We start from the raw sequence: 26,203 nt of genomic DNA, 5'->3' as shown, positions 1-26,203 counted from the left end.
GCCTGCCAGCAGGATAACCCAATTGTAATGACTGCAGCAGTGAATACACTCTAACATCTACATTTATGGTAGGTGCACAACTGTACTTTTTCAGAAATCCAACTTTATGCCACCCACACAGCCAGTAGTTCAATCATTTATGAATCAAGTAGTCAAAGATCTACATTTATATTATGGCGACATGGGTCCTTCATCACATAATGTCTCAAAGGATCAACAATTAGCTTTGCAGGAATTAAAGTCCAACAAGAATATTGTCATTCTGCCAGCTGACAAAGGTGGTGCTACTGTTGCAGTGGATTGGGAATGATATGACATTGAAGCTTTTAGACATTTGAATAATGGACGATATTACATGCCCATGCCATTGGATCCTACGAGTACATTTCAACAACAGATTGACACTTTTATCAACCTGGCTGTGGAGGAAGGGATTATACCTGAGACCACATCCAAAGACTTAAAGGTATCTGATCCCCAGAGACAGTATCTTTATTACCCAAAATCCAAAAATCTATTTTTGATCCCCCTGGTAGACCCATCATGTCTGGCCGTGGTTCTCTCACTGAACCACTGTCTGTATATCTCACACAATACCTTCATCCATTACTTACACGTCAGAGCTCGTATCCAGGATACAACAGAGTTTCTCCAAATTATAGCTGACAGCCAGATTGTACCAGGATAGTGTTTATGTACATTAGATGTTTCAGCCCTTTACACTAATATACCTCATTGGGCTGGGCTTCAAGCCATTGAACATTGGTTGACCATTTCCGAATTGTACCCACCGGATTTCAACACTTTTCCTTATTGGGTTAACAGAACATGTACTAACTAAAAATGTCCTTTACTATAAAGACAGTTGTTTCTGGCAGACCCAGGGCACGGCCATGGGGGCATCTTTTGCCCCTATTTATGCCGATTTATTCATGGCATACATAGAGGAACAACTAATCTGTGATCCACTCCACAATTTGTACCTGTCTGAAATGGACATCTGGCATCGCTATTTGGATGACTGTTGGTTAGTTTGGAAAGCTGATGCTGCTTATCTACAGGAATTTCTAGACTATATCAATAGTAACAAATTGGGTATTCAGTTTACATGCAACTATGATATGAATCAAATCACTTTTTTAGATGTTTTGGTAACGAGGAATACTGATGATACTCTAGATTCCCAGGTATTCCGTAAATATTCCCAGTATAATTCATTGTTACATGCTTCCAGTCATCACCCACCCCATATTATACGTAATATCCCAAAGTCACAATTCCATAGAATCAAACGCATATGTTCGGACCCCAACAAATATGAACATTTCAGACAGGACGTGGTTAAAAGATTCAAAACCCGGGGGTACAAACCAGGTACAGTCACCATGGCTTGTCGGGAAGTCTCATCATTAGGTAGGCATGAACTCTTGACATATAAGAAAAAAGACCACCCAGGATACACCACCCATAAGGTTGATGATAACATATGGATGTAACACCCACATACTTTCTTAGGTAGGCAAAATTGGAACATTTTGATGTCTGATGACAGACTGGCCAATATGCTCCCGGAAAGATGTCCTTTTGGGTATAGAAGGGGGAAAGCATTGGGGTCACATTTCAATCATTATAAACATGGGACATCTAATTCTAACATATTACATCAGTCCAGTTTAACAGGGGGACTTCTCCTTGGCTGTTTCCCATGTGGACATTCTGTTCATTGTGTAAAATGGATAAAACCAAACAATTCAGTAGCTGGAACACTGGCAGGGTTTTTGACATTAAAATTTTCGCAAACTGCTCTAGTGAATGGGTAATTTATCTAGCAACCTGCTCGTGTCAGGCTTTCTATGTTGGTCAGACGTCCAGACCAGTAAAATATCGTATAGGCGAACATTTGAGTGACATCAAACATAAAAGAATCAGTAATGCTCTTTATAGAGACACATCAACACATCCTACTGCAACCTTTAGATTTACAGTTATTGATATTATACAGGGTGATAAAGGAAATAAGATTGGCTGGCATATTATATTGAATAAAAGAAAAAAGATAGAAAATTAGGCTAAGTGGTTTGTTTCCACCTGGGCTCAATGAGCAATTGTGAACAGTCAATCGTGCTGAGTTGCTTTTTTCATTTTGTAATAAATATGGCTTTACTGGAAATCTTTCTTTACACTGAGGAAGGCATTGTCATTACTGCCGAAACCGGTCTGCTTCTTGCCATTTTATGGAATATATGGATTTAAACTATTGTCTCTTAACCACATTGTGCTGGCTCCCTTTTTTGGATTGACATTATGCTCTTTTGAGCCGTGCACTCGCCGTACCTGCAGGGGTTACATTTGGATTCCAAGAAAAGTCGACAAAAGTAGCATTGATCATTAAAATCGTCACACCCAGTGACTACAGTGTCCTGCTTATAGAGAAAGTCTGTCATAAAATGTCAGGATTTGTAAGCAGAAATGAGAGCAAGAAAGAAAGATACTCAGACAGTTCCTATAGTAGTGGAAGCAATGGGTCTTATAAAAAAAGAGTCTACAATCATATTTAGATATGCTTACAACACATGTAACTACGAATTGCAGGAGGCGTCATTACTGGGCACATTGCAGATGCTGCGAAGAGTGCTACTGGCTGACATCAAAGAGTGAAACAATACTTCTTCTTCTTCTTCTTCTTTCGGCTTTTTCCCGGTTAGGGGTCGCCACAGCGGATCACCTTGTCCGCACATTGAATGGCAGTGGAGTTTTATGGTGTCGAGTTGCCAGCCCGGCGCCCAACCTTCCACAGAAGGCACACTCACACGCACACCTAGGGCCAATTTAGAGTGTCCAATCCACCTGCAGCATGTCTTTGGGATGTGGGAGGAAACCGGAGCACCCGGAGGAAACCCACGTGACCACAGGGAGGACATGCAGACTCGCACAGAAGGCACCCCAGCTGAGGATCGAACCGGAGAACCTCTTGCTGTGAGGCAGCAATGCTAACCACTGCACCACCGTGGCCGCCCTAAAGAGTGAAACAATACTAATTTCATGAAATTTTATCGTACTTTGACTTAGGAATGGGGTCCATTCCCATCATGGTATTAGAAACCCAAAAGATTTGGAGAAATTAAAAAAAAGAAAATGTACCATAAATTTAGATGTTCAAATAGATTGTTGTTGCAGAAGGGCTACCCACCCTACACCCCATCTTTTTGTTAGATTTTTCAGCATGGTGTAGATGTGTGTGTGTGTGTGTGTGTGTGTGTGTGTGTGTGTGTGTGTGTGTGTGTGTGTGTGTGTGTGTGTATATATATATATATATATATATATATATATATATATATATATATATATATATATATACACACACACACACACACACATAAATACATGTGTGTGTGTGTGTGTGTGTGTGTGTGTGTATATATATATATATATATATACACACACACACACACACACACATATAATGTGTGTGTGTGTGTGTGTATATATATATATATATATATATATATATGTCTATATATATACACACACACACACACACACACACACACACACACACACACACATACATACATATACACACGCGTGTATATATATAATTTTTTTCCTAGTATTTATCTGATTGATTCTTGGGGCTCTAACCTCCTTTCTGTAAGACAAAAAAGCTCTGCAGGTTTGGTGCCTTAGCCACTGATTTTATGCTGCTCTCTTTGACATTCACAAACGTAAGGGTGCATGGTAGGAGCCATGAATCTTTGAATACTGGCTGGTGGTCATATCCTCTGCAGGATAGAACCCATGCAACTTAGGCTACTGCAGCAATGATGTATATGAATGTGTACTATTATGGTATCTTAACTTAGACAACTGAACTTTCTCCTAACATTTTAATACACATTCAAGTCTGTCATAGTCTTCTTACAGAACCACAGTTAATGGGACTGATACTGTACAGTTCTCCCATGTATTCAGTAATTTCACATTGTTGTTGGTCTTTTTCTTGATCATATGAATCTCCCAATACTCTAGTTACTTCTAGTGAGATTGATGTTTTCTGTCGCTCATTTTCCATTGGAACAATGGAAAATGTTTCACTGGCTAAGTTTCAGTTTGAGCTTGTCATTAGAAGATTGAGCAGAGTCCCCTTCACATTGCTGGCAGACTGTTGGCTAAACTTTTTATTTCTTCCTTTGTCTATTTTGTGTTCAGAAATGCTTTGATCCTATAGTGAAAAGATGTTCTGAAGCCCACTGGATATAGCAGCTTGAGTATCACACCTACCTCATGAAATTGCTGGATTGCTGTGATAAATATGCTTATTTTCTGCCTGGTGTACCGTGAGTAGTTGTTTTCTGCAAACACTCTGGTATCCTCATTTTTTAATATTTTTCCCTACTGATGAAATTTTATTAGGTTTATAGGTTGATACTAGGCTATCTGCCCTAGGGCATATAAGCCTAGCCAGAGTGTGTTTGGCTTTCGCCACCCTTTTAGATTAGTTGACTGTGCCTCTGTATAGTAGGTCACAGAAGGTAGCCCTTTTAAGGTTGGTTTACTGTACCTCTTGTCAAGCAGGGACACAGAAGAGATCCCAGGGGTAAACTTACGATCTCCCATCCACTCATCAAGATTTCTCTTGAAGAGGGTCAGTGAGGGGCTCTGCCTAACATGGATTGGGATTTTGTTCCAGAGTGAGGGGAGCCTCTGGGATATGAATCTGTCCCTCCAGCATGTCCTGTTTATTTCTGTGCTGAGGTTCAAGTCCCTGGAGCGTGTAGCTCTAAGGGATTTGGATTTCCTGAGGTGGAGCATGTCCATTAATTCTGGGTTGGACATGGCTTTATACGTCAGACACAGATCGCCTCTGAATAGGCAGTACGCAATTGAGTAGAGCTGGAGTTTCTTTAGCCGAACTGCATAGGGCATCTGTTTGAGTCCCTTGATCCTCTTGGTGAGGTACTTTTGGGGTCTTTCCAGTTGCTGCAGGTGTCTGGTAAGGTACATCCCAAATGAGGCATTGTATTCAATTATGGGCCTGATAAGTGTTGAGTAGAGGGGCACAATGACCTCTCTTGATCTAGATGTGAACCCTTTTGTGATAAGGTGGGCTATATAGAAGGTCTTTCTAACCACTTTGGCAACGTGATTGTCAAAGGAGAGATTGCTATCTACTTGGGTCCCCAAGTCCCTAATCACTTCTTCCGTACTTAATGGATTGCCACCTTATGTGGTAATTTGTGGGCACTTTGTTTTTGCCAAAGGGGATGACTATGCACTTTTTGGCATTTAGCTTTAGGCCATGGCTCTGGCACCAGTTTTCCGTCTCTGTGAGACCCTTTTGGAGGATGCTTGTGTCAGACGGAGAGTCGATTATGGCACCCAGTTTGCAGTCATCTGCGAACTTGGTCAGCCATAGTCCACCCATGTTAGCCTGTACCTCGGAGAAATATATACCGAACAAGAGAGGTCCCAGGACTGAGCCTTGTGAGGTGCCACTTGTAACTGGTTTAGAATCTGACATGGCACCTGCTATTCTGACTATGTGGGTTCTATCCCTGAGCCAGTTTGCAACCCATCTTGTGACATAGGGGTTGATATTTAAGCTGGTGAGCTTATTTATGATGCCCGAGTGGGGTATTGTGTCGAAGGGTTTTGCGAGGTCCAGGTAGGCTGTGTGGACTACCTTCCCTTCATCTATGGCTTTGGTAACTGTTTCAAAGAAGTCGACCAGGTTCAAGAGGCAAGATCTGCCCTTAACAAAGCCGAATTGGGTAGGATCCAGTGTCTCGAGGTTCCCAATGTCTTTGTTTATGATTTCCATGATGATACGCTCTTTAGCTTTGCAGACCAGGTTAGTCAGGCTTGTAGGGTGATAGTTTCCGGGGTCCGTTGTGGCACCACCTTTGTGGAGTGGGACCACTGTTGCTGTACGCCATTTCTTGGGTACATCCTGTAGTAAGGCTGAGATTGAACAGTGACTTTATATGAGGGTTTAGTTCTTCTTGGAGCTCGTGTAAGACGCAGCCTGGGACACCGTCTGGTCCCACGGATGCTGTGTTTTTTGCTTTGGAGAGGGCAGCTCACACCTGTGCATCTGTGATCTCAGGAAGGCTACACTCTGTTGGGATAGACATTTGCTCTTTTGGGGGGGGAAGGGGGGGAGAAGTTTGCACTGAACCTTTCTGCCAGGATGTTGGCAATGTCTGTGGGTTCAGTGTATTTTTTGTCATTTTGCACTAACTCAGAGCATATCTGGGAGTTGCCTCCCAGGTTCCTGACATAACTAAAGAAGGCCTTGTGATTATTAGGAACAGTTTTCTGCTGGTATGACTACATCTTTACTAATACAGGTCTTTTGTGCTGTCTTAAAGCCCCCAGTTAAGCAATTCTGCTGCGGAATACAAGTCAGACTGTTTATATGTGTGCAATTGCAGTGTATTCCTTCTAGTTCGTTTGTTGTAGTAAAAAAAAACTTTTTTTCTGTCTAACATTTCTGTTTTCGTGTGAAGCCTTATGTTGACCAAGTCCTGCCTTCATTTTAGCCCCTGATTTTTGCAATTAGATATTTTCCTCTGAAAAGCTGCTGCTTCTTTTTTCCACCCTTGTGTCATTTGATTTTATATATTCTTTCAGTATCTTACTTACTTTTAAAAAATCTGAGTGCATTGATTTACTTTCTTCTTCTAAATGACTGGAAGCCATTTTCTGTACTGAAGCTAGGACTTGTACTGCTTTTTTTGCAAATAGCTGAAAGGGTCGTAAAAGCAAAACTTTTTCTTCTCCTGTGGTTGATTTTTTCCCCCAAAAAAAGCTCCGTTATTAGGTAGCAATTGAATTATCCCAAAATGATAACTTTTTCCAGACTGTTTTAACAGTTTACATACTTGTTACCAAGTTTTTATCAATTTCAGATTTAAATTGTGCAGCTCTCAAGTGGGTATTTAAGGATTATGAGAGAAAGGTGTTGGTGTCTTTTTAAGGGGTTGTCTTTGCAGTCTAGTAAGTACTGAGTTTTAGCACTAAGTATATTGTGGGTGTTCTTTGTGTTTCACTGTTGCAATCCTGACTACTAGGATTTCCCGTAGTGGAAGCCCTTGGCCGTCCCAACTACCAGATGAAATTCTCCTTCCTTCAACAGCTGGCGTACGCCCTGACCAACGTCAGTACACTCTGGTATAAGGGGAGTCAGAAGATGTCATGATCTCAGTTTATTCATGCCATCAGAACCCAAAGCAGAGTTCCAGTCAGTGGATTGGTCTGTCTGTACCAGACAGAAAACTTCAGAAAGCTAAATATCCCATTGAGAAATCCTTTCTACACTTAAGTAATGTCAGAGAAAAAAACAATAATTGTCTCTGTTGTGGTAAACAGATTCCACACTGAGATTTCCATTTCTTCTGTGCTACTTGCGCAGTCCCAGATCACGATGTTCCCAACTTTAGTTTCTGTGTCCGTTTTAATACTAGAGCCATTGGACGTAGGGCCACGATTTTAGCTAGTCACATCATGGAATCGTCAGGTCATCCCTGTATTATGGCATCTGCCAGTCGATCGAAGCCAAATTTCCTAAGCATAAAAGGGAGAATGAAAAATGCCATAGGCTTAGGGCCTCTGATGACACCTGTGTGCCATCGGCCAGTCCTCCCAGACTTATTATTGAGGAAGGTGAGGTGCTTTTGCAGACTCCTTCTGTGGCCAAGGTGGTAGTGCAGGCCTCTATTGAGACCTGTTCGGAGGCAATAATCCCATCGGGTCCCTTGATATTTACTCAAGCCTTGGGACTCAGTTCATCAGTTGGGTCTGGGACTGCTTTGCAGGCCTCTGCTTCCAATGACAGCAGTACAACCAGTACACTTGCATGGTGCCAGGCAATGGCGGTGACCAGTCTACCAAGGGAGACAGGTGTCCGTACTTTGGATGTCGCCAGACCTAAACCTTGAGCTTCTCCTAAGAAAGTGGTTCCCCCTCAGCCCCAGCCTAGGCCTACCAGCTCCCACTCACAGGTTTAGCAGGACCTTGTAAGATTGGCCGAGGGCCTTATTTCTTTTGTTAGAGGCAAGCAAACCACAGTTGACTCCTCCCTAGGAAAAAGAAAAAGGAATCCCCTTCTAGAAGTCCTTTCTGACCCTTTTGAATCGGATGAGGTTTCTGACCAAGAGGATTCTCTTTTTGAAGAGGGCCTTTCATTGGCATCCTTTGAAGACTCAGACGCTGAGGTGAACCTGGCTTCTGCTTCCCCTCCTGAGGATTTATCTTTCAGGAAAACCCTGGACACCTTGAAGAAACATTTCCAGTGGGAAGCCCAGGATTACCCTCAGTCCAAGAAAAGAGTAAGTGAATTTCTCAACCTCCCAGAACATAAACCCCTCACCATTCCACCTGTTTTGGAGGTTGTGAATGATGTCTTTCAGGACTTTTCCTTGAAGCCAGACTCCCTCCCTCCCTCCTGCCCCTAGAAAACCTGACAGGCTTGGGCTAGGCTTGTAAATGCCCTCGGGCAGATAGCCTAGTATGAACCTATGAACGTTGGATTCTCTTAAGTATTTCTTCTAGAATCCTACAGCTGACCCAGAGGTCATGACCCCTGGCTCCAAAGGAGCCAGAGCTAGCTCCTTCAAAAACCCTTTGCCCACAGATAAAGTACCCAAAACCTGTAAAACTCCAGGAGGTTCACCATAAATTATCACAAATCCCATACAGATGTAGCAATGGATGTTTGGGAAACAGCACACTCCCTGGGGTTACACTTGTTGGCACAGTACTTGCCAGGTGTGTACAACCAGCTAGCAGACTACCTCAGCAGAAGTCTGTCAGACCCTGACGAGTGGCAGCTGCATTGGGAAACTTTTCAATATAGCCAAAAATGGGGAGTTCCTCAAATAGACGTTTTTGCCACCAGAAAAAATGCTAAATTGAAAAAATGTTGCTACAGGGACAAAATGAAGTCAGCCTGGAAGATGCATGCTTTCTCTTTCCCATGGGTGGGCCTCATCATCTGTACCTTCCCTCTGATTCCTCTGCTCTTTAGGGTGCTCCTGAAAATAAGGGAAGAGGGGCCAAGAGTAACACTAATAACCATAGACTGGCCCAGGTAGCACTGGGTACCCTCTGCTACTTAGCTTAACCAGCACAAAACCATGGCAGCTGCCACAGAGAATGGACTTCTGATGCAGGAGAAGGGAAAGATTGTGCATCCCAACCTGCAGACCCTCACATTATCAGCATGGAGGATACCTTAACATTTTAGAGAGATCCTGCCCTAGAAAAACAGGGTCAGGATATTCTAAAAAGAGGCCAGAAGGACTAGCACAAGGAAATCCTACTTGGCTAAATGGAAAAGATTCTCCTTTTGGTGTGGACAACTTTCTCAGAATCCTCATCTAGCCATGATTCCAATCATCCTGGCCTGTTTGTCCATTTTCTCTGACAAAGGCCTGTCTTCCTCCTCCATAAAAATTCATGCTTCGGCCATTTCAGCCCACTTTCCTGTCCAACCGCCTATCTTCTCTCACCTTGTTATGAAACAGTTTCTTAGAGGGGTGATCTACATCTGGCCACCCAGAAGGCTTCCAGACCCGCCCCTGAACCTTAGTTTTGTTCTGGAGAAAGTTACTCTTCCACCATTCGAAACAGCTGCCTCCAATGACTTAAAATTCTTGACATGGAAGATTGCCTTCTTGCTGGCCATCACTTTTGCTAGAAGGGTTTCTGAACTTCAGATTCTCATGGCAGTCGGATAGAACCCTTCCTCTTCTTCCGACCAGACAAAGACTCTCTCAGGACTAGCCCCTCCTTTATGCCCAAGGTGGTGACAGACACCTCCTTAAATCAAGCCATACATATGCCTATCTTCTTCTGCAAACCACAAAACCAAGGAGAAAGAATTCTTCATTCCCATTCTTGGATGTTTATAGGCAGCTTCATTACTATCTCTACAGAACAGACTTTGAGAAAGTCAGACCAGCTGTTTTTGGCCTTTGCAACCATTTCTGAAGGGAAACCAGTTTCTAAGCAAACCATCTCTCAATGGATCTCTCACTGTATCTCCTTTTGTTACAGCCATCATGATAAGAAAGCCACCTGATGTTGTCAGGACACACTCAACTAGGGCAACTACTGCCTGCATAAAAGGGGTGCCCACTAAAGACATCCTGCAAGCTGCTACCTTGTCTTCAGTGCATCTTACAGATCATCATCTCCTCTCCTTAATCTACCATCCACCCTTCTCAGTTTTGGGAATCATTCCATTAGTCAGGACTGCAGCAGTGAAATATGAAGAACATAGTACAGTTGTGTATACTTACCATAAATGCAGATGCTCTAGTGTATTCACTGTTGCAGTATTCTTTCCCTCCTAGCCTACAGAGTAGGCTTGAACAAGCTTCTTCTCAAGTCAGTAGGTCCCTCCTCTTGTCCCTTTCCTTTCTTAGGTCCAGTGTCAAAGGCCCTTGACATTAGGGCTCATCTGGGGGGAGACTCATACCTTCAGATGGCAAGAAAAAACTGAGATCATGACGTCAGCTGACTCCTCTTATACCAGAGCGTTCTGACATCAGTCAGGGTGTCTGCTGGCTATTGGAGGAGGGAGATTTTTCTCTGGTAGGCTGGCCAAGGGCTTCCATGGTGGGAAATCCCACTAGTCAGGACTGTAACAGTGAATACACTCGGACATCTACATTTATAGTAGGGATGCACAACTGTAGCTTCTACGTAACTACCATTCTGAATATGTTTGAGAATGTTCTTGTATGAACTAATTGCATGTTCCAGCAAGATTAATGAGATTTAAAAACAAATGTTACTGAAGTGACACATTGTCATATATTGGGCATTTCAGATTGAGAGGCTGCTAGGAGGTTACCTTGAAGAAATTGGTATTACGGAAGAACAGTTTTTGGATGCTTGCACGTCTCCACTTTTGCAATCTGATAAACTGCAGGTAGGTTTATATTTCAAGTGCATTTAATTATTCTGCATGCTGAAACAAACTGATCCTCTTAAGTAGGGAATATAAAATTCTGAATTTGTGCCTAGATTTCATAAGCTGTTATTTTGAACTTTCACGGTTCTGGTTATTTTTCTCAGACTTGAGAGGGGAACTATAGTAACTTGTTCCTCTAACATTGAAGAGCACCTTGATGATGTAATTGTTTAAGTATATCTTCTCTACCGTTCAGAAGTCCTTATATATTGTTGTAAAGAAGTCTCTGTTCACCTATACGGATGCATACTGTGATATTGTGTTTGTGACTGAACAAGTACACTAGGACTCCAAACCTAACATTTTTTAATAACAAATACAACTTAAAAAAGCAAAAAATAAAATTTTTAAAATACCACCAAGACCACCTATCCAAGAAGTAAGCAATTTTAATGAAACACTTAGCGCCTCGGCTTGCACAGCTTCCAAGAGTAAAAACACTACAAAACACACTTTACTTAAATATAGCATATTGCTCAAGACAATTAATCAATTAAGCATACAATTTAAATCATATCAAGGAGGCAAGTGCCCACCAGTACCAGAAACCAAATAAAACCAGGGCACAAATAGCAGAGGTCCAAATAATCGAGACTGTGGATCAGGCAGACAGCTGTTTATTAACCATAAACATAAAAACACTCCAAAAATCAAGCGTTTCCGTCACAAAGACTTCGTCAGATGTTATGCTTTCCACTGTCAAGCCCTCCTTTTAAATATACCAACCCTTCCCTAATTAATGTTTATTAACCAATTAAGTATTTAAAAAAACAGAATAAAATGAGAAAGCATGTATAATACCGTCAAGCAAGTATATGTGACAATAAAAAATGTTAAACATGAATAAAACCAAAAACATTACAACGTTGTACATGAAAAAACATCTATAAAAGATAGGTGTGTTAAAATACACTAAGTGGCTGAAAAATACTGGATAGCTAAAAAATGACAAGGCAAGCTAATGTAACCATGACTGCCATCTAACCAAAAAATGGATGCTAAAAAATCTTTACAACTTATCAGCTCTCATCCTTAGAACTGGTACAATAGAAATGTGTTCGTTCAACCCAGGGGTTCTATTAGCCTCCAAAACCAACTGCCAGTAAAGTTCCTTAACCTCAGTCTGATTTTCCCATGCTGCCCCCCCCCCCCCCTTGGGTTCTGTTCTACTTTCTCCAAGACAAAATAACTCCCAACTAGCATTCTGACAAGTAAGAGAATGTTTGTAAAGGGTATTCTTAATGTTCTGCTTCCTAATCTCATTGAGGTGTTCGTATATTCTCCTTTTGAGCTTACAAATAGTTTTACCTACATAAAATGCCCCTCAAACTTTGCAGGTAGCGAGGTAAATTACTCCCACAGTGTCACAATTGGAAAATGTAGTAGCCTTAATGGTTCTGTTTCTACTTGAAATGTTAACAGAGTCATGGTTAGTAATGTAGGAGCACTGGGAACAAGTCCCACATTTGAAAGTACCAGTTCTTTTCATGCTGACCTGAACTTTTTTGTTCTCTAGTATGTCTTTTAAATTCCTTCCTTTCCTGTAGGTGAACTGAAGTGGTGTTTTAAAAATAACTTCTAAATCAGAGTAACACTCAAATTTATGCCAGTTTCTAAAAATTATGTCCCTAATTGTACTAGCATCAGAGCTGTAGTTTATAACAAAATTCCCCCTTTGACCCTTAAGGTCATTAGTGGCAGCTTGTGTATGGTTAGTGTTTGGGATGTCCTCACTGGCTTTCCTTAAAATAGGTCCATATTTGTTGGACCTACCATGTTGCACTGCTTTCATCACATTGTCTATTAAATCAGGGGGGTATTTTTTCTTGCTAAGAACATTTCTCTTAGTTTGTAATAGTCCATCTCAAAATCAGTGTTGTCAGAGGTCATCCTGGAACAAGGTATAAAACTGGCCCTTTGGAATACTCCTTTTTTGTCTATAAGGATGTGAACTAGAAAAGTAAAGGTAGGAGTTAGTGTCCTTATGGTGTATTTAATTTTCCTCTCCCCTTCAACCTTTTGTATGGTCACATCCAAGTAGTGCATTTCCTTGTAGGAGATGCAATGAGTAAATTTAAAAAATGTTGTGGTCTGGTTGAGATAACAAATAAATTCATTCAACTTGCCCTCCGTTCCCATCCAGAAAATACAAATGTCATTCAGGTAACGCCTGTAATATTTCCAAAATCTGGCATACTCTGAGGAAAATACAAATTTATCCTCCCACACTGACAAAACAATGTTGGCATAGGTGGGGGGGGGGGGGCAGCACACCCCCATGTCCACTCCATGTCTGCTTACAAAATTCACCCACAAAAAAGAGGAAATTGTACTTTAATACCAAATCCATCAAGTCAGTACAAATCAAAGTATTGTGCAAGTCTCCGTGATGATTCAAGGCTTCCACCGATCCAAGAAGTAAGTAATTTTAATGAAACACTTAGCGCCTCGGCTTGCACAGCCTTCCAAGAGTAAAAACAGTACTAAACACTCTTTACTTAAATACAGCATATTGCACAAGACAATTAATCAATTAAGCATACAATTTAAATCACATACTTCCAATTACATTCCTTGTTGAGTCCCTGAGGCTCCAAAGTGCCATACTTTAAAATCAAGAGGGTTTCTTTTTTTAAAAGTTTTATTTTTTTTAAGGACACATATTCACCTATACCAACTTGCAATTTTTCCAGAACACAACCCCTAAGAGAATCAGGATCAGAATTGTGTGCTGTCATGAAATGGCTCCCAAGGGGACATTTTTTTTTTCAAGCCCCTAATATGTTCTTGTAACCGGACCCTAAAACTCCTATAAGTTTCCCCTATGTAGAACATATTGCATCCACAACTCACCACATACACTTGCCCCTCAGTAGTACAACTGTATTCATACCTAGCTGTAAATTTAATACCATTAATATAGGGAAAATAACTCACTACATAATGACAGATGGAACAGCAATCACATGGAACAGTGCCCTTATTTGTGCTTAAATTCTGACTAACATTAACATCTGGTAAACAAATTTGGTTATGTACCAGAATATCAGCCACATTCCTCTCTTTTATATGCAATACTCACAAAGTCAGGTAATATTTTGTGTCTTTCGGCTTTTCCCGGTTAGGGGTCGCCACAGCGGAACTCCGGTTCGCTAATTATTGGCAGTAGATTTTTACGTGCTGGCTTGCCGGGCCTAACACACAACTTCAACGAAGGAATGCCCATTCACGCATGTCGCCACACTGAAGACGCTCTAACTGAGAATCGAACGGGCAACATCTAACTGTGAGGCGACAGCGCTACCGCAGCACCACCACCGCAGTAAAGTCAGGTAATATAAAGTTCAAAATTTTATCCCTTAGAAGCATGGGCCACAAACTATGTGCTTTTTTAACTATTTACTCAGTTATAACATTATAGGTTGTCACTAAGAAAACTTTCTTTTGGTCCTCATTATTTCCAGCTGTATTGGTGGATTTGCCAAAACTCAGACCAGCCTTGTCTTTACTATCTGGGGTAGGAGCGTGATGTTGGCAGGTACCACACATACCAGAGATTAAATTTTGCTGTCCATAAACAATAAGAAAGAAGCTTTTGACATACTCACATGCAGAAATATTGTAGCTGTCAACAGCACATTGTGCAGATGCTAGTATGAGCATCCTCCATGCTGCCACAGACATGACTCAAAGCATCACCATGACAATAACAGACACTGAGATCAGGTCAAGGTCAGACTTACTTAAAGGTATGCCTAGTGCTCATTTAGCTTCCTCAGTCCACACAGGAGGTAAGCTCACCCTCATTTAATGATGGCATGACACCTCACCCATCCTTCAGTTTGGTAAAAGATGAGGAGACTAGGGGAGGTGCATCCCATCTCCAACCATAGGGGGTGGACCTCAAATTTCTTGTTAACCCTTGCATATGCTAATCATGGCTCAGTAATGCACTGGTCCAAGGAATATCTTGTTGGAGCTGTACTGCAGGCCCATTCAGGCTGGCATGTCATTACTGAGGAGAATACATTGAGTTAGTTCACTACAGGCCTCACATCTCAGGGACCAGATGTCAGGCAAACTTTAGATGTCTGGCGGGAGCTTGAGTAGGGGATGCATGATAGTAGCCTTAGAGATTGATTTGAAACCTGTCATGTGGCCAGTGCATATTTCTCCCCAGCTTGTGCTGATTCATGGTACCTTATAATAGGTCACTCACACATACCCCTTTGGTCAATATCATGTGTGAGCTTATTACTCTTGTGGGTAGTGTAGGACACTACTTCCCTTGGAGTCCAGTTTCTATGATGAGTCCGAGGATCCCAAGACAATCGTTTTTGAAATAGGCAAAGGTAATGTGCCATACTTCCTTAAAGTATGGCTGAGCCTCTCTTGAGGTGATTCTCAGTCTTATGAGGCACAATTTAGACTGGCTGCAATTCCGTATGCCTTCTCCTAGAAATGACTATCAGAATTTTTTTGTGTAGACTGCTATGGAGCCCCAAGTTATTGTTTTCCAAGAGCTAGCCAGTGAAGAAAGGATGGGCTTTGGAGCATATCTGTTTTTGTTGCCCTTTATTATAGGAGCCCCCTTCCCATGTAGGGTGGCAGTCCCTTTGGAATATTTTCCTGATTAGTACGTAATTCTTATTAGGTTCACGGCCATCTTCCGCACTTTTACATCAGTTGTTTTCAAAGGATTGAAGAGGAAGGTGCCATCAGCGTGGGACTCCTTTTTCTTTGGTATCATTTCTGAAGGATGGAGCCTTTGTTTAGGCCATGTGTACTCTGCCCTTTAGCTGTTCCCAGTGGGGTCTTTGGGTGAGGGGGCTCTACTCCCATTTTTCTGAGACAGTAGGTTAAAGCTGCAAGCTGTAGTTCCTGTGGTACAGGGTTTGATTCTCTCAGCCCTCACTTGCCTTGTGTGTGACCTTGAGCAAGACATTGCTGCCTGGTTGCCCCTGAAAAGTGAATGTGTGTCCAGTGGGCCTACCTGGTTAACAAATAGGATTATTAGTTGTATTACTGAGTGGTTGGCAGCAAGGATATCCCTAGCCGCCTCATCTTGGTGTCCCCCTCCCTTCTTCTTGAAGTGCTTTGCTTGTGGAAGGGCTAGTATGTTTTGGTTTTCTGGGTAGTGCTGAGCTGTTCCAATTAGAGGGTTCTTTATCTGCTTTCATAGTGGGGTGTCTGGCAGGGATAACCTGGCAAGCTTTCAGGGAAAGGCATCCCAGTAAAATTCCTTTTCCTAATGGTTCATATTTGCAGCTTGCGCTGCTGCCAGGCAGCTCATAGGATTCCTTCAGGGAGCTGTCTTCTGAGGGGAAGGGAAGGAGCCTTCTCTTGCTCAACCGGTCTGTTTTTACATCTTGGGCAGTGGGGACTTTAGTGCTCATTCACACCTCTGTCAGGGAATGCATGCATCTTTTGTATCCCATCAGGCCTCTTTTGTAGCGTGTGCTGTGTTTGGCTTTAAATATATTGATGACTAAACTGTGGTGAGTTATCTATTATTGTGCACATTCCACTTTGAAGGTAATCTTGACTAAATACCTTATGTGGGTTGTTAGCTTGTGTTTGTTGTTTTCCTTGTTTTTAAAGCATTTTGACAAACGCACATAATGTTGCATATTGTCAGAAAAGGAAAATATATAAGCAAAAGTGAAGCAATGTTTGCAACAATGAAGAAATATATTTACAATAGTTTGTGTTTGGAGCTATAACTGTACTTCAGTGGAAAAGTGCTGCAGCTAAAACTTAACAGGAATTCCCTCATGTCAAGGATACGAACCAGAAAGGTTTTGATTCAGAATCCTCATTGTGAATGGAGTAGCTGAGAAGACTGAAAGTTTGCAGTGTGCCACATTTCTCTATGTTGCTAGGAAAAAGCCTCAAAGGTGTTTAATACATTTTTCCTGACTAGTTAAGGAAAGGATAGCAACAGTTAGAGAGAACCTTAGGAGTTATTGAGTCTTGACAAGCATAGGAGCGGAAGGTTCTATGGGGATCTGTAGATGCTTAAGCTGCTGACATAGAGTCAACATTAAAGTACTAAATTTGTTGGCTGTATAAAGGAATGATCTAAGAGAAGAAAACTGACCTTACAAAAAGCTGTGGATGTATGTAGAGCAAGTGAAATTGCTAGTACTTGGTTAAAATAATTCAGGACAGGATTTTGCATAAGGTTAAAATAGGAGCTAAGCAAAAAGTCAAACATTAGAAATAAATTAAGACTGTGTTTGTAACTGTAATAGAGGAAGGTGGAGACCCATGAGCTACATAGAAGATATTTTGCAGTTGAAATTCAAGTGTCCTGTAAAAGATAAAGCAGTAAGCTTGAGATGAAGCATTGTTTTCCTTTTAATCCACTTTTTAGAATCTCTGATGTAAAGAAACATTTTGGAGATGTATGTAAAAGGAAAGACCCATTTGTTTAAAAAACTGTATGCTGCTGAATAGAAACATGAAAATGAACAGTTTGTTGGCACTATTAAAATGAGAAGAGTTAATACAGTGAGTATAAAAATGCTTAGAGGCACTGAAATAAGAATGGAAGTCAGACTTTTTGTATGACATGCTGAGATGTAAAAATGTTAAATTCAAACTAGATGCAGATGCAGTCTAACATGTCTTAAGGCACTTTTGAAGTACTAGGGTTAAGAAACCATAAAGGACGTTCTGTATTAGGGATATTAGGTAAAGCCAGTGGGTCAAAAACTGACACTTGATAAAAAAAAATCTACTGTCTTGAAATTTAAGTATAACATTTTGTTTCAAATTATAACATTTTAAAGTAATAATTTTAACTTCTGTGACATTAGGAATGGCAAACAAACTCAATGTAAGAAAAAAGAGGTCTTGTGCACAACGACGGCTAATAATTTCTTGAATTTTGTACAGAGCCACAGCAGTGGTATCCTTCATGACTGTGCCAGTTTATTTACTGGCTTGAGAAGTTTGCCAAAAGAGTTTCATATATCAGCTGGGCCCATATTGTCAGGCACACCTCTGTGCTTGCTGCCTGAGCAGGGGCATCTGTGTCCAGTTGTCACAGGATGGAAATGCAGCTTCAAAGATTAAAAATTGTTGTCTTACAATATGACTGAGCATTCTGGCAAAACAAGGAAGTGTGATATTGAAACACTAGTAGTTTCAGTTGAGGCACCACTTTTGCTGAGTAAGATGGCTTTGTAAAGGCTAGAAACAATTTTTAATATGGGAAATGACACAACCAGATTCCTTTTATGACATTAAAGTGCCTAGTGGCATGCCAGCTGCTCTCAAGACACCTAATAGATTTTATAAAATACTCAAGTAACAACGCATCTACCTTTTTAAAGATTTCACAACTAACCCCACAACAGTAGAGCTAGAATAATATACATGGTTGGTTGTTACCTTTTGAATTAAGAGTATTTTTGTCATACAGTGGAAACAAGGAAATTGAAAGATTTGGAGGGAAAGGTCCACATTTCAACCACACTTGGATTTTGGTTCAGTTACTTGAGTCATATTGCATAGTTTAAATTTTTAGTTTCCAAGAAGTTTATGATCTTAACAAAGTTGCAGATGCCTCTTATTAGGACAAGGTTGTCAAAACTGACTCAAATGGGTGATAAAACTTTATTACATATATTCAAAAACAGGTATGATGCATTAAAGGCTTGTGTTTAAGCTAATGCTTCTAGTTATGTCATAAGGTTGCTTGTATGGCTGAGAAACCAAATATTTCCTGAGGATTTAAAAGCCAAAATATTAAAAGTACATCAGGGGAAAAAGCTTTCCTCCATGGGGCACTGTTTCAGAAGCTTCTATAGCAAGCTTGAGGAAAGTTTGAAACTGTGCAGAAAGTAAAGCTGACCTTCAGATGTAATAAAATTACTCCCCAAAGAACCAGCCATTTTTAGAACGCACACTCGACAGCAAGCAGCAGGCTTTTAATAAATGGTAGTTTCAAATGAAACCGCATCTGTGTTTGGGGGGGGGGGGGCAACAGCCCAGCACCCCTTAATAACAAGACAGATCTTTGTCCGCCCACATATGAGAGACTGTACCAATGTCACTTATCTTCCACCTTTCCTTATGCAGTGCACAGGCAGATTCAATCGTTACACATTTTACTTGCATCTAATAACAGACCACCAGTGGTTAGAAAGAGTGTCAATGAATAATCCATAGAATTTTCCAAAAGCCTAGTACCATGCCATAGCCCTTCTGTACTAAAGCAGCCTGTTCATTAGTCATGCTATTTCTTTAAAATCTTCTATGTAGCCAGACTACCTAGAACTGATTCCATAGACAGAGTGAGCAGTATTTTGCTTCGTATTTTCCTGTTTACAGTGAAGAAAAAAAAGCAGTTGAAATCTATACTGGATTCATCAAATCGGAATGCTCATTAAAACTTTGACACTGCAAAAAGGTGTAGAGATGACCAAATGGACTATTGAGGATAAGAAAAAGATTATGTATAGTTACCATTACACAAGAAGATCAGAATTTCCAGATAAGAGGATATTCAGAAAGATTGAGAGATTAGAGGAAAGAAAAATACTTGTACAAAAAAAATTTAAAAGCTTCAAATAGTTTTCTGTAATAAAACAGATAATCACAAATTATATAGACAAACATTGGGCCACCTGGGAAAAAAATCAACAGAGGAAGTCATAAAGAGTAAAGAAGAAAAAAAAGATTTTTAAAACTTAAAAAGAAACCTGAATATGGGAAAGGAAATGAGATCTGATATGGTGCTGTGTGTGTGTGTGTGTGTGTGTGTGTGTGTGTGTGTGTGTGTGTGTGTGTGTGTGTGTGTGTGTGTGTGTATATATATATATATATATATATATATATATATATATATATATATATACATACACACACACATGTATATATATATATATATATATATATATATATATATGTATCTATATGTATATATAGTGGAGAAACTCAAAATAATCAAATATCTTTGAACTGCTTTTTCTGCCCCCCCAAATGTTTGTATTCATTTTATAACACAATAACTTCACACTATAATAACAAGAAAAAACTAACTATATACAGTATCCATAACAATTAAAAAAGAAATATACATAGGATAACACTAAATATTTCCCTAACAGATTAAACACTTTTGTCCAAGCAATTAAATGATGAGTTATGTTGTTAGTCCTTGCTTTTATAGTAGCAATCTCATTCTTATAAATGTATTTCACAAAATGAATAAACTCAACTTTAAAGACAGGAGTAGATTGAGATTTCCTTGCTATAGAGAGAATAGACCATAGTAAAAATGTTTTGTTTTTAGGAATGACTTCAGGAACATTGAAAAGGGTAAGGGAGTCAGAAATTATACAGTTGTCATTCCATATAGCTTTACAAAGATATTTCAAGTCCAACAGAAATGGGGCAATTATTTTACAATTAACCATATGTATCCAGTCAACATCAGAGTGTCCATCTCCAGCATTTAATTTCATCTTGTACATTATTGCTACTCTTGGGGTGAAAAAATATCTATGTAAAAATGTCCATATCTATGCACGCAAGAACAGGGAAGATGTGGGTTTCTTCACCGACTATAAACAAAGTTTTTTATCTTTTTCTGAGAATACTTGATAACTTCAATTCCAAAAAGAAACATCTCAGAAATGATTTTAGCAAAATAGAATTTTATAAATAACATGTATGTATGTATGTATATATGTATATATATATATATATATATATATATGTATATATATATATATATATATGTATATGTATATATATATATATATATATATGTATATGTATATATATATATATATATATATATATATATATATATATGTATATGTGTATATATATATATATATATATATATATATATATATATATATATATATATATATATATATATATATATATATAGATATACATATATATACATGTATATATATACATATATGTATACATACATATATATATATATATATATATATATATATATATCAATCATATGATGTGTTCTTGGGTGAGCTGTTAATTGTTGAGATAAAATCCAAGATTTTTAAGTTACTCTTATTGTATGCCTCTGAGGGTAAGAGCTTAGTATGTATAAAATGCTTGCAGGTTTGGATATCCAGCCAATTGCAATTTTGCAAACTATATCTACTGATCAGATTGTCTGAAGAACTTATTTTATTAGCTGAGAGAAATTAATTCCAATATAATAGGTCACACTTCTTAAATTCTGACATCATCTGAGTATCAAAAGGCATCAAACATTCATTTGTATAGGCACTAGGAAACATAACTATTAATAAATTCTTAATTGATTAGAAAATATAAGCTTTTTAAACAAAAGCAATATTTAGTTTGTAAGAGGTGTAAGAACAAGTTTTGACTTTTCACTTTAAATGTATATTTTTAAAATCCATATAAATATGTTTGGATGTTTTTGAGTATATGGTTCAAGCAATGCCCTATTACTATTAGGAAGTAAGGTTTCATGTACTGATTTCAAATATGTTGTATAAGAAGTATTATTCCAAAGCAACACTATGTTAATAAATGCGGAGTTTAAATAAAAATCAATGTTTGGAAACCCTATAACCTCCTTCATCCCAGCTTGTGGTATCCCTGAGGAGAAACTCTTGTTTTTTTGGGATACAAAAAGAAGTTGAGTAGTAAGTTATTAATTTTCTGTTTAATTCTGACAGGTGGGGGCATTATTAGAACTTGACCAATGAATAAGATTTTAGGAAACAGTATAATTTTGATTAAATTTAGTCTGTCTTCAGATGTGAAGAAGAGTCTGTTCCACCTGCCAATTAGACTTGTAATTGAATTTATAAGTTGTTGGTAATTAGAGGCGAGTGATTTTTTTTAAAAAATTATATTCAGTAATGAGACGTGGATATTTAATATACATGACCTCTCAGTTTGTCTCTTTTTGATCTAAGTTTCCTTGTAACATTTTTATTTACTAGAAGTGCCTGAGTTTTGTTGTGTTTGAATTTTAGACCAGAGATGTTTGCAAAGACGTCTAGATTTTGTAATAGCGATCTACTGAATTTTCAATATCATTAGAAGTTATTAGTAGGTCATCAGCAAACGGTTGTATCTTGGGGGATAATTTGTCTGACACTTTATATCCTTTAACGAACGCTGTCATTATTTCTAACATAATATGCAAGAAGATTAATAGCCAGGGCAAAGAGTAACTGGGAGAGGGGTCATCCCTGTTTAGTACCTCTTAATATTTCAAATGGGCTAGATAGATGAGATCCAATCTTTACGTAGGCTATGAACTGCTCATATAGTTTTATTAATTAATCCTATAAATTTTGGGGAGAAATTGTATATTTGCAGAGCTTTAAACAGATATGACTAACTTAGGGGAGTCAAAAGCTTTATCTATATCGAGGCTTAAAATAGAAAGCTTGTTTTTTCTCGTTTGCTAAGTTTATTAAGGGGAGTAATCTAATTACATTGTTTTGTACCTTTCTGTTTCTGACAAACCCGGTTTAGTCTTCATGAATTAATATTGAAAGAATATTATTTAATCTGTCTGCTAAGATAGACATAAATATCTTGTAATCATTGTTAAAGAAATTGGCCTGTATGATGTGCAAAGGTTGGGCTCTTTATTTGGTTTTAAGATGGGAGAGATGATAGAATATTTCCATGAGGGAAGGATGTTTGCTGTGGTTTTAACTTCTTGGAATGCAGTGAGTTAGTTTTTCAAGATGTTATCATGTAAGAGTTTGTAAAATTCCAGAATTAGACTATCCAGCCCTGGTGGCTTTTTTGACTTAAGATTTTTATTTGTTCCTTTAATTCTTTAAAGGAAAATGGTTTGTGTTATTAATATTGTGTTTGGATAGCTTCTTTTGAATATTGTTAGCAAGAAAGTTGTCTATACTTTTGTTATCACATGTAGATGAGTTATTAATATTATTGTAATGTTTTTTAAAAAAAGATATTTTAGATCTGTAACTTTGATAGTCTGATTATTTGTAGTCTATGTTGATTTCTTTTATATGACTTTTTTCTTTTAAAAGTTTAGATCTAGTTGCAATCCTCTGCGCACTCTTGGGATTGACTAGGAATGTAATCTGATTTTTTCCAGATTTATTGATGTTTTATGCTGCATGATATCCTGATATTCTTTGTTCAGTTTACATACGTCAGCTAATGCAGATTTGTCATTTGCTGTAAGTTTTAGTTCATCAATTTCTATTTGTATGTCTACCAATTTTTTATCCCACTCTTTCCTTGTATTTATATACCAGCTTTTGACTTTACCATGCAAGACCATCTTTAAAGGGCCCCATAGGAAAATATCTGAAACCTGTCCATTTTGGCATCTAGGTAAAGCTTTATTTCATCTAGAAGCCATTCTTTCAATCCTTGTATTGTTACTAAATAAGCAGGTAGTCTTTGGCAGAAGTTTAAGGGGTCAGTATTAAGTATTCCATTGAAGGTGATAGCATTTTGCTCCAACATAGGGCATGATGTCAGCACTACGTTATCAATTTTGACCAGTAAAGAACTGATTACAAAGACTTTGTCTATGTTGGTCTGCATGTCATATCTGTAAGACTAGTGAGAACATTTCAGAGAGGATAATATTTTTATGCCATCAGTGTCAATTAGGTTACTGTTTTTTATATAATTGTTCAAGTGCTTGGCAACAGGGGACATATTGAAGGGCTTATAGTATCGGTGGAGGACAAGATACAATTAAAATTACCTGCTAATCGTAACTCACCTTTAGATTTAAATGTTATGATGTCTAAATGTTTTTTCACAGTTTTATTCCCAATACCTGGTATCCAGTAGGCGTTAAAAGTGTACATTTTTTATCTAGTTTTAGTATGACTAAAGCAAGCATACCATCGTTGCTTGAGCATGAGTCAACTGTTTCTGGAATTCTCATTGATTTTCTGTGTAAAATTAGGACACTTCTTTCCTTGTGGTTGTAGTTTGAACGTACCAAAATCTTATAATCCTTAAAGGTTCATTTGTTTAGATCTTGTGTTATGAAGTAAAATTCCTGAATGAATGCAATATCTGGTTTATGTAGCATTAAATATTTGTTGACACTACTCCTTTCCACGGAGTTGTTCGGTCCATTAACATTAATAATATAATGTTAAGTATTATTATTTGATGGAGACTGCTATTGTAAGTAAAATTGAAACGTGCTTTCCTTGATTCATTATGACAAATAGATTTGTTTTAAAACTGTTATGGATAATTTAAAACTCTAAATTTGAAAATGGTAAAACTGTATATTTTAACCTTCTGCATGGATAAACTAAGTCCAAGCTTAGTATACATCGCATAGAAGCCACAAACTAACCCTCTCATGACATCTAGTAGGAATTCATAGCTACTGCAGGTTAATAGCAAGCAGGAGGGAAACTGCATGTACATTAAAAACGGACAACAGGAAAATTTCTATTTAATTTACTATATATGCATGAACTAAGAACATGAAGCTGTGTACAGTTTCTTAATTTTTTTTTTTTATCTAAACAGACTAAGATAATTGATCCTAATTATTTGTTACTATGAGCAAATACAGAACTATGTCATTAAAGCAGACAGGAAAAAAGATGCATTTAAAACTGCCACTGTCAGAAACATGTTTGTAATTCTTATTTAAGTATAAATGTAATCTAGATTAAATAAATCACTATTTACAGTAAAACATATGCTTATAAGACTTTTTAGATTAAAAATAATTACTAAATGAATGAAAACACAGTTCAAATGATTATTCTTGAATCTGATTGGCTGTTAAAGTTCAATGAAGAGAAACAGGTTCAAAGGTCATGCCTACTTACTGAAAGATATCACAGATTGATTCTCATGAGTCTGTGAGCTAACTGAAGCCTTTAGAAGTTCGAACTTGTCATAAAAGTTATCAAAATTCCATCAAAAAACGTAAATAGGCGGGATTTTTTTAGTGAAGTGAAGCTTTTAAACATAACTTGTAAAATTATGAATATTTAAAATAAAGGCTCCAAATTGCCAACCATATACAGATATAAGATATATTAACTGAGCTGAATAAGCGACTTTTCTTGATACTAAGTATATTTTTTGTTGCTTTCCACATCTGAATACCTAGCAACTGTATTTCGCCTGCCTTTCTGTTACATTGAAGCTGTTTTTACTGCATTTAACTTAATATTGCACTTGGAATCCTTGTTTGTTACTATTTGACTGTATTTGTAGCAAATTCTTCTGTGTAAGCTGTAGTAGCTGATTCATAGCATTTATAAGTGTTTGCTGTACCTGTTTCTGCCTGTTTTGTGAAAAAAAAGAAAAAAAGAAAAAATATCTCTTGTTTTTCCTGCTTTACTAGTTTAGTCCAGTTTCAGAGTTGCTGATTCCTGGGCTTTGGTTGTAGTTCCTGTGTACTGTTTCCTTGCCTTATTTGGGGGAAGGGAAGCTACCTTGCTTACCAGTGGGAGTGGGAAGCATTGAGCTGCCTTTGTTCCTGTTTTGTGAGGTTTCAGCCAGTAACTAGTAGTTTATTGGTTGTTTTGGGCCAGTTTCTAGCTTTTTCCAGACCCTGGTATAAAACTTTCAGCTTGTACCTACTCAGCACAGACTCCACGTGGGCCAGCAGAGTAATCCAGGCTGCAGAGAGCTGAATAAGCGACTTTTCTTGATACTAAGTATATTTTTGTTGCTTTCCACATCTGAATACCTAGCAACTGTATTTCGCCTGCCTTTCTGTTACATTGAAGCTGTTTTTACTGCATTTAACTTAATATTGCACTTGGAATCCTTGTTTGTTACTATTTGACTGTATTTGTAGCAAATTCTTCTGTGTAAGCTGTAGTAGCTGATTCATAGCATTTATAAGTGTTTGCTGTACCTGATTCTGCCTGTTTTGTGAAAAAAAAAAAAAAGAAAAATATATCTCTTGTTTTTCCTGCTTTACTAGTTTAGTCCAGTTTCAGAGTTGCTGATTCCTGGGCTTTGGTTGTAGTTCCTGTGTACTGTTTCCTTGCCTTATTTGGGGGAAGGGAAGCTACCTTGCTTACCAGTGGGAGTGGGAAGCATTGAGCTGCCTTTTGTCCAGTTTTGTGAGGTTTCAGCCAGTAACTAGTAGTTTATTGGTCGTTTTGGGCCAGTTTCTAGCTTTTTCCAGCCCCCTGGTATAAAACGCGCTAAACGCGCGATTTAGCGTGGAGCTGCCACTGTTGCACACTAGGGCAG

General features: G+C 38.5%; 1 protein-coding gene across 1 annotated transcript in view; it reads left to right on the top strand.

Moving 5' to 3' along the window:
- Positions 1-26,203, top strand: part of CFAP36 (cilia and flagella associated protein 36) — a 1,925,715-nt gene that overhangs the window by 292,761 nt on the left and 1,606,751 nt on the right. Inside the window, exon 3 of the mRNA XM_044055272.1 lies at positions 10,838-10,939. Within this exon, the coding sequence (XP_043911207.1) occupies positions 10,838-10,939 (102 nt within the window). The remainder of the gene's footprint in view (positions 1-10,837; positions 10,940-26,203) is intronic.

Source organism: Protopterus annectens, chromosome 1.part2 (genome assembly GCF_019279795.1).
Source record: "Protopterus annectens isolate FY-2018-M chromosome 1.part2, PAN1.0, whole genome shotgun sequence".
Classification (NCBI taxonomy): Eukaryota; Metazoa; Chordata; order Ceratodontiformes; family Protopteridae; genus Protopterus; species Protopterus annectens.
This window is presented reverse-complemented; position numbering and strand designations above follow the sequence as displayed.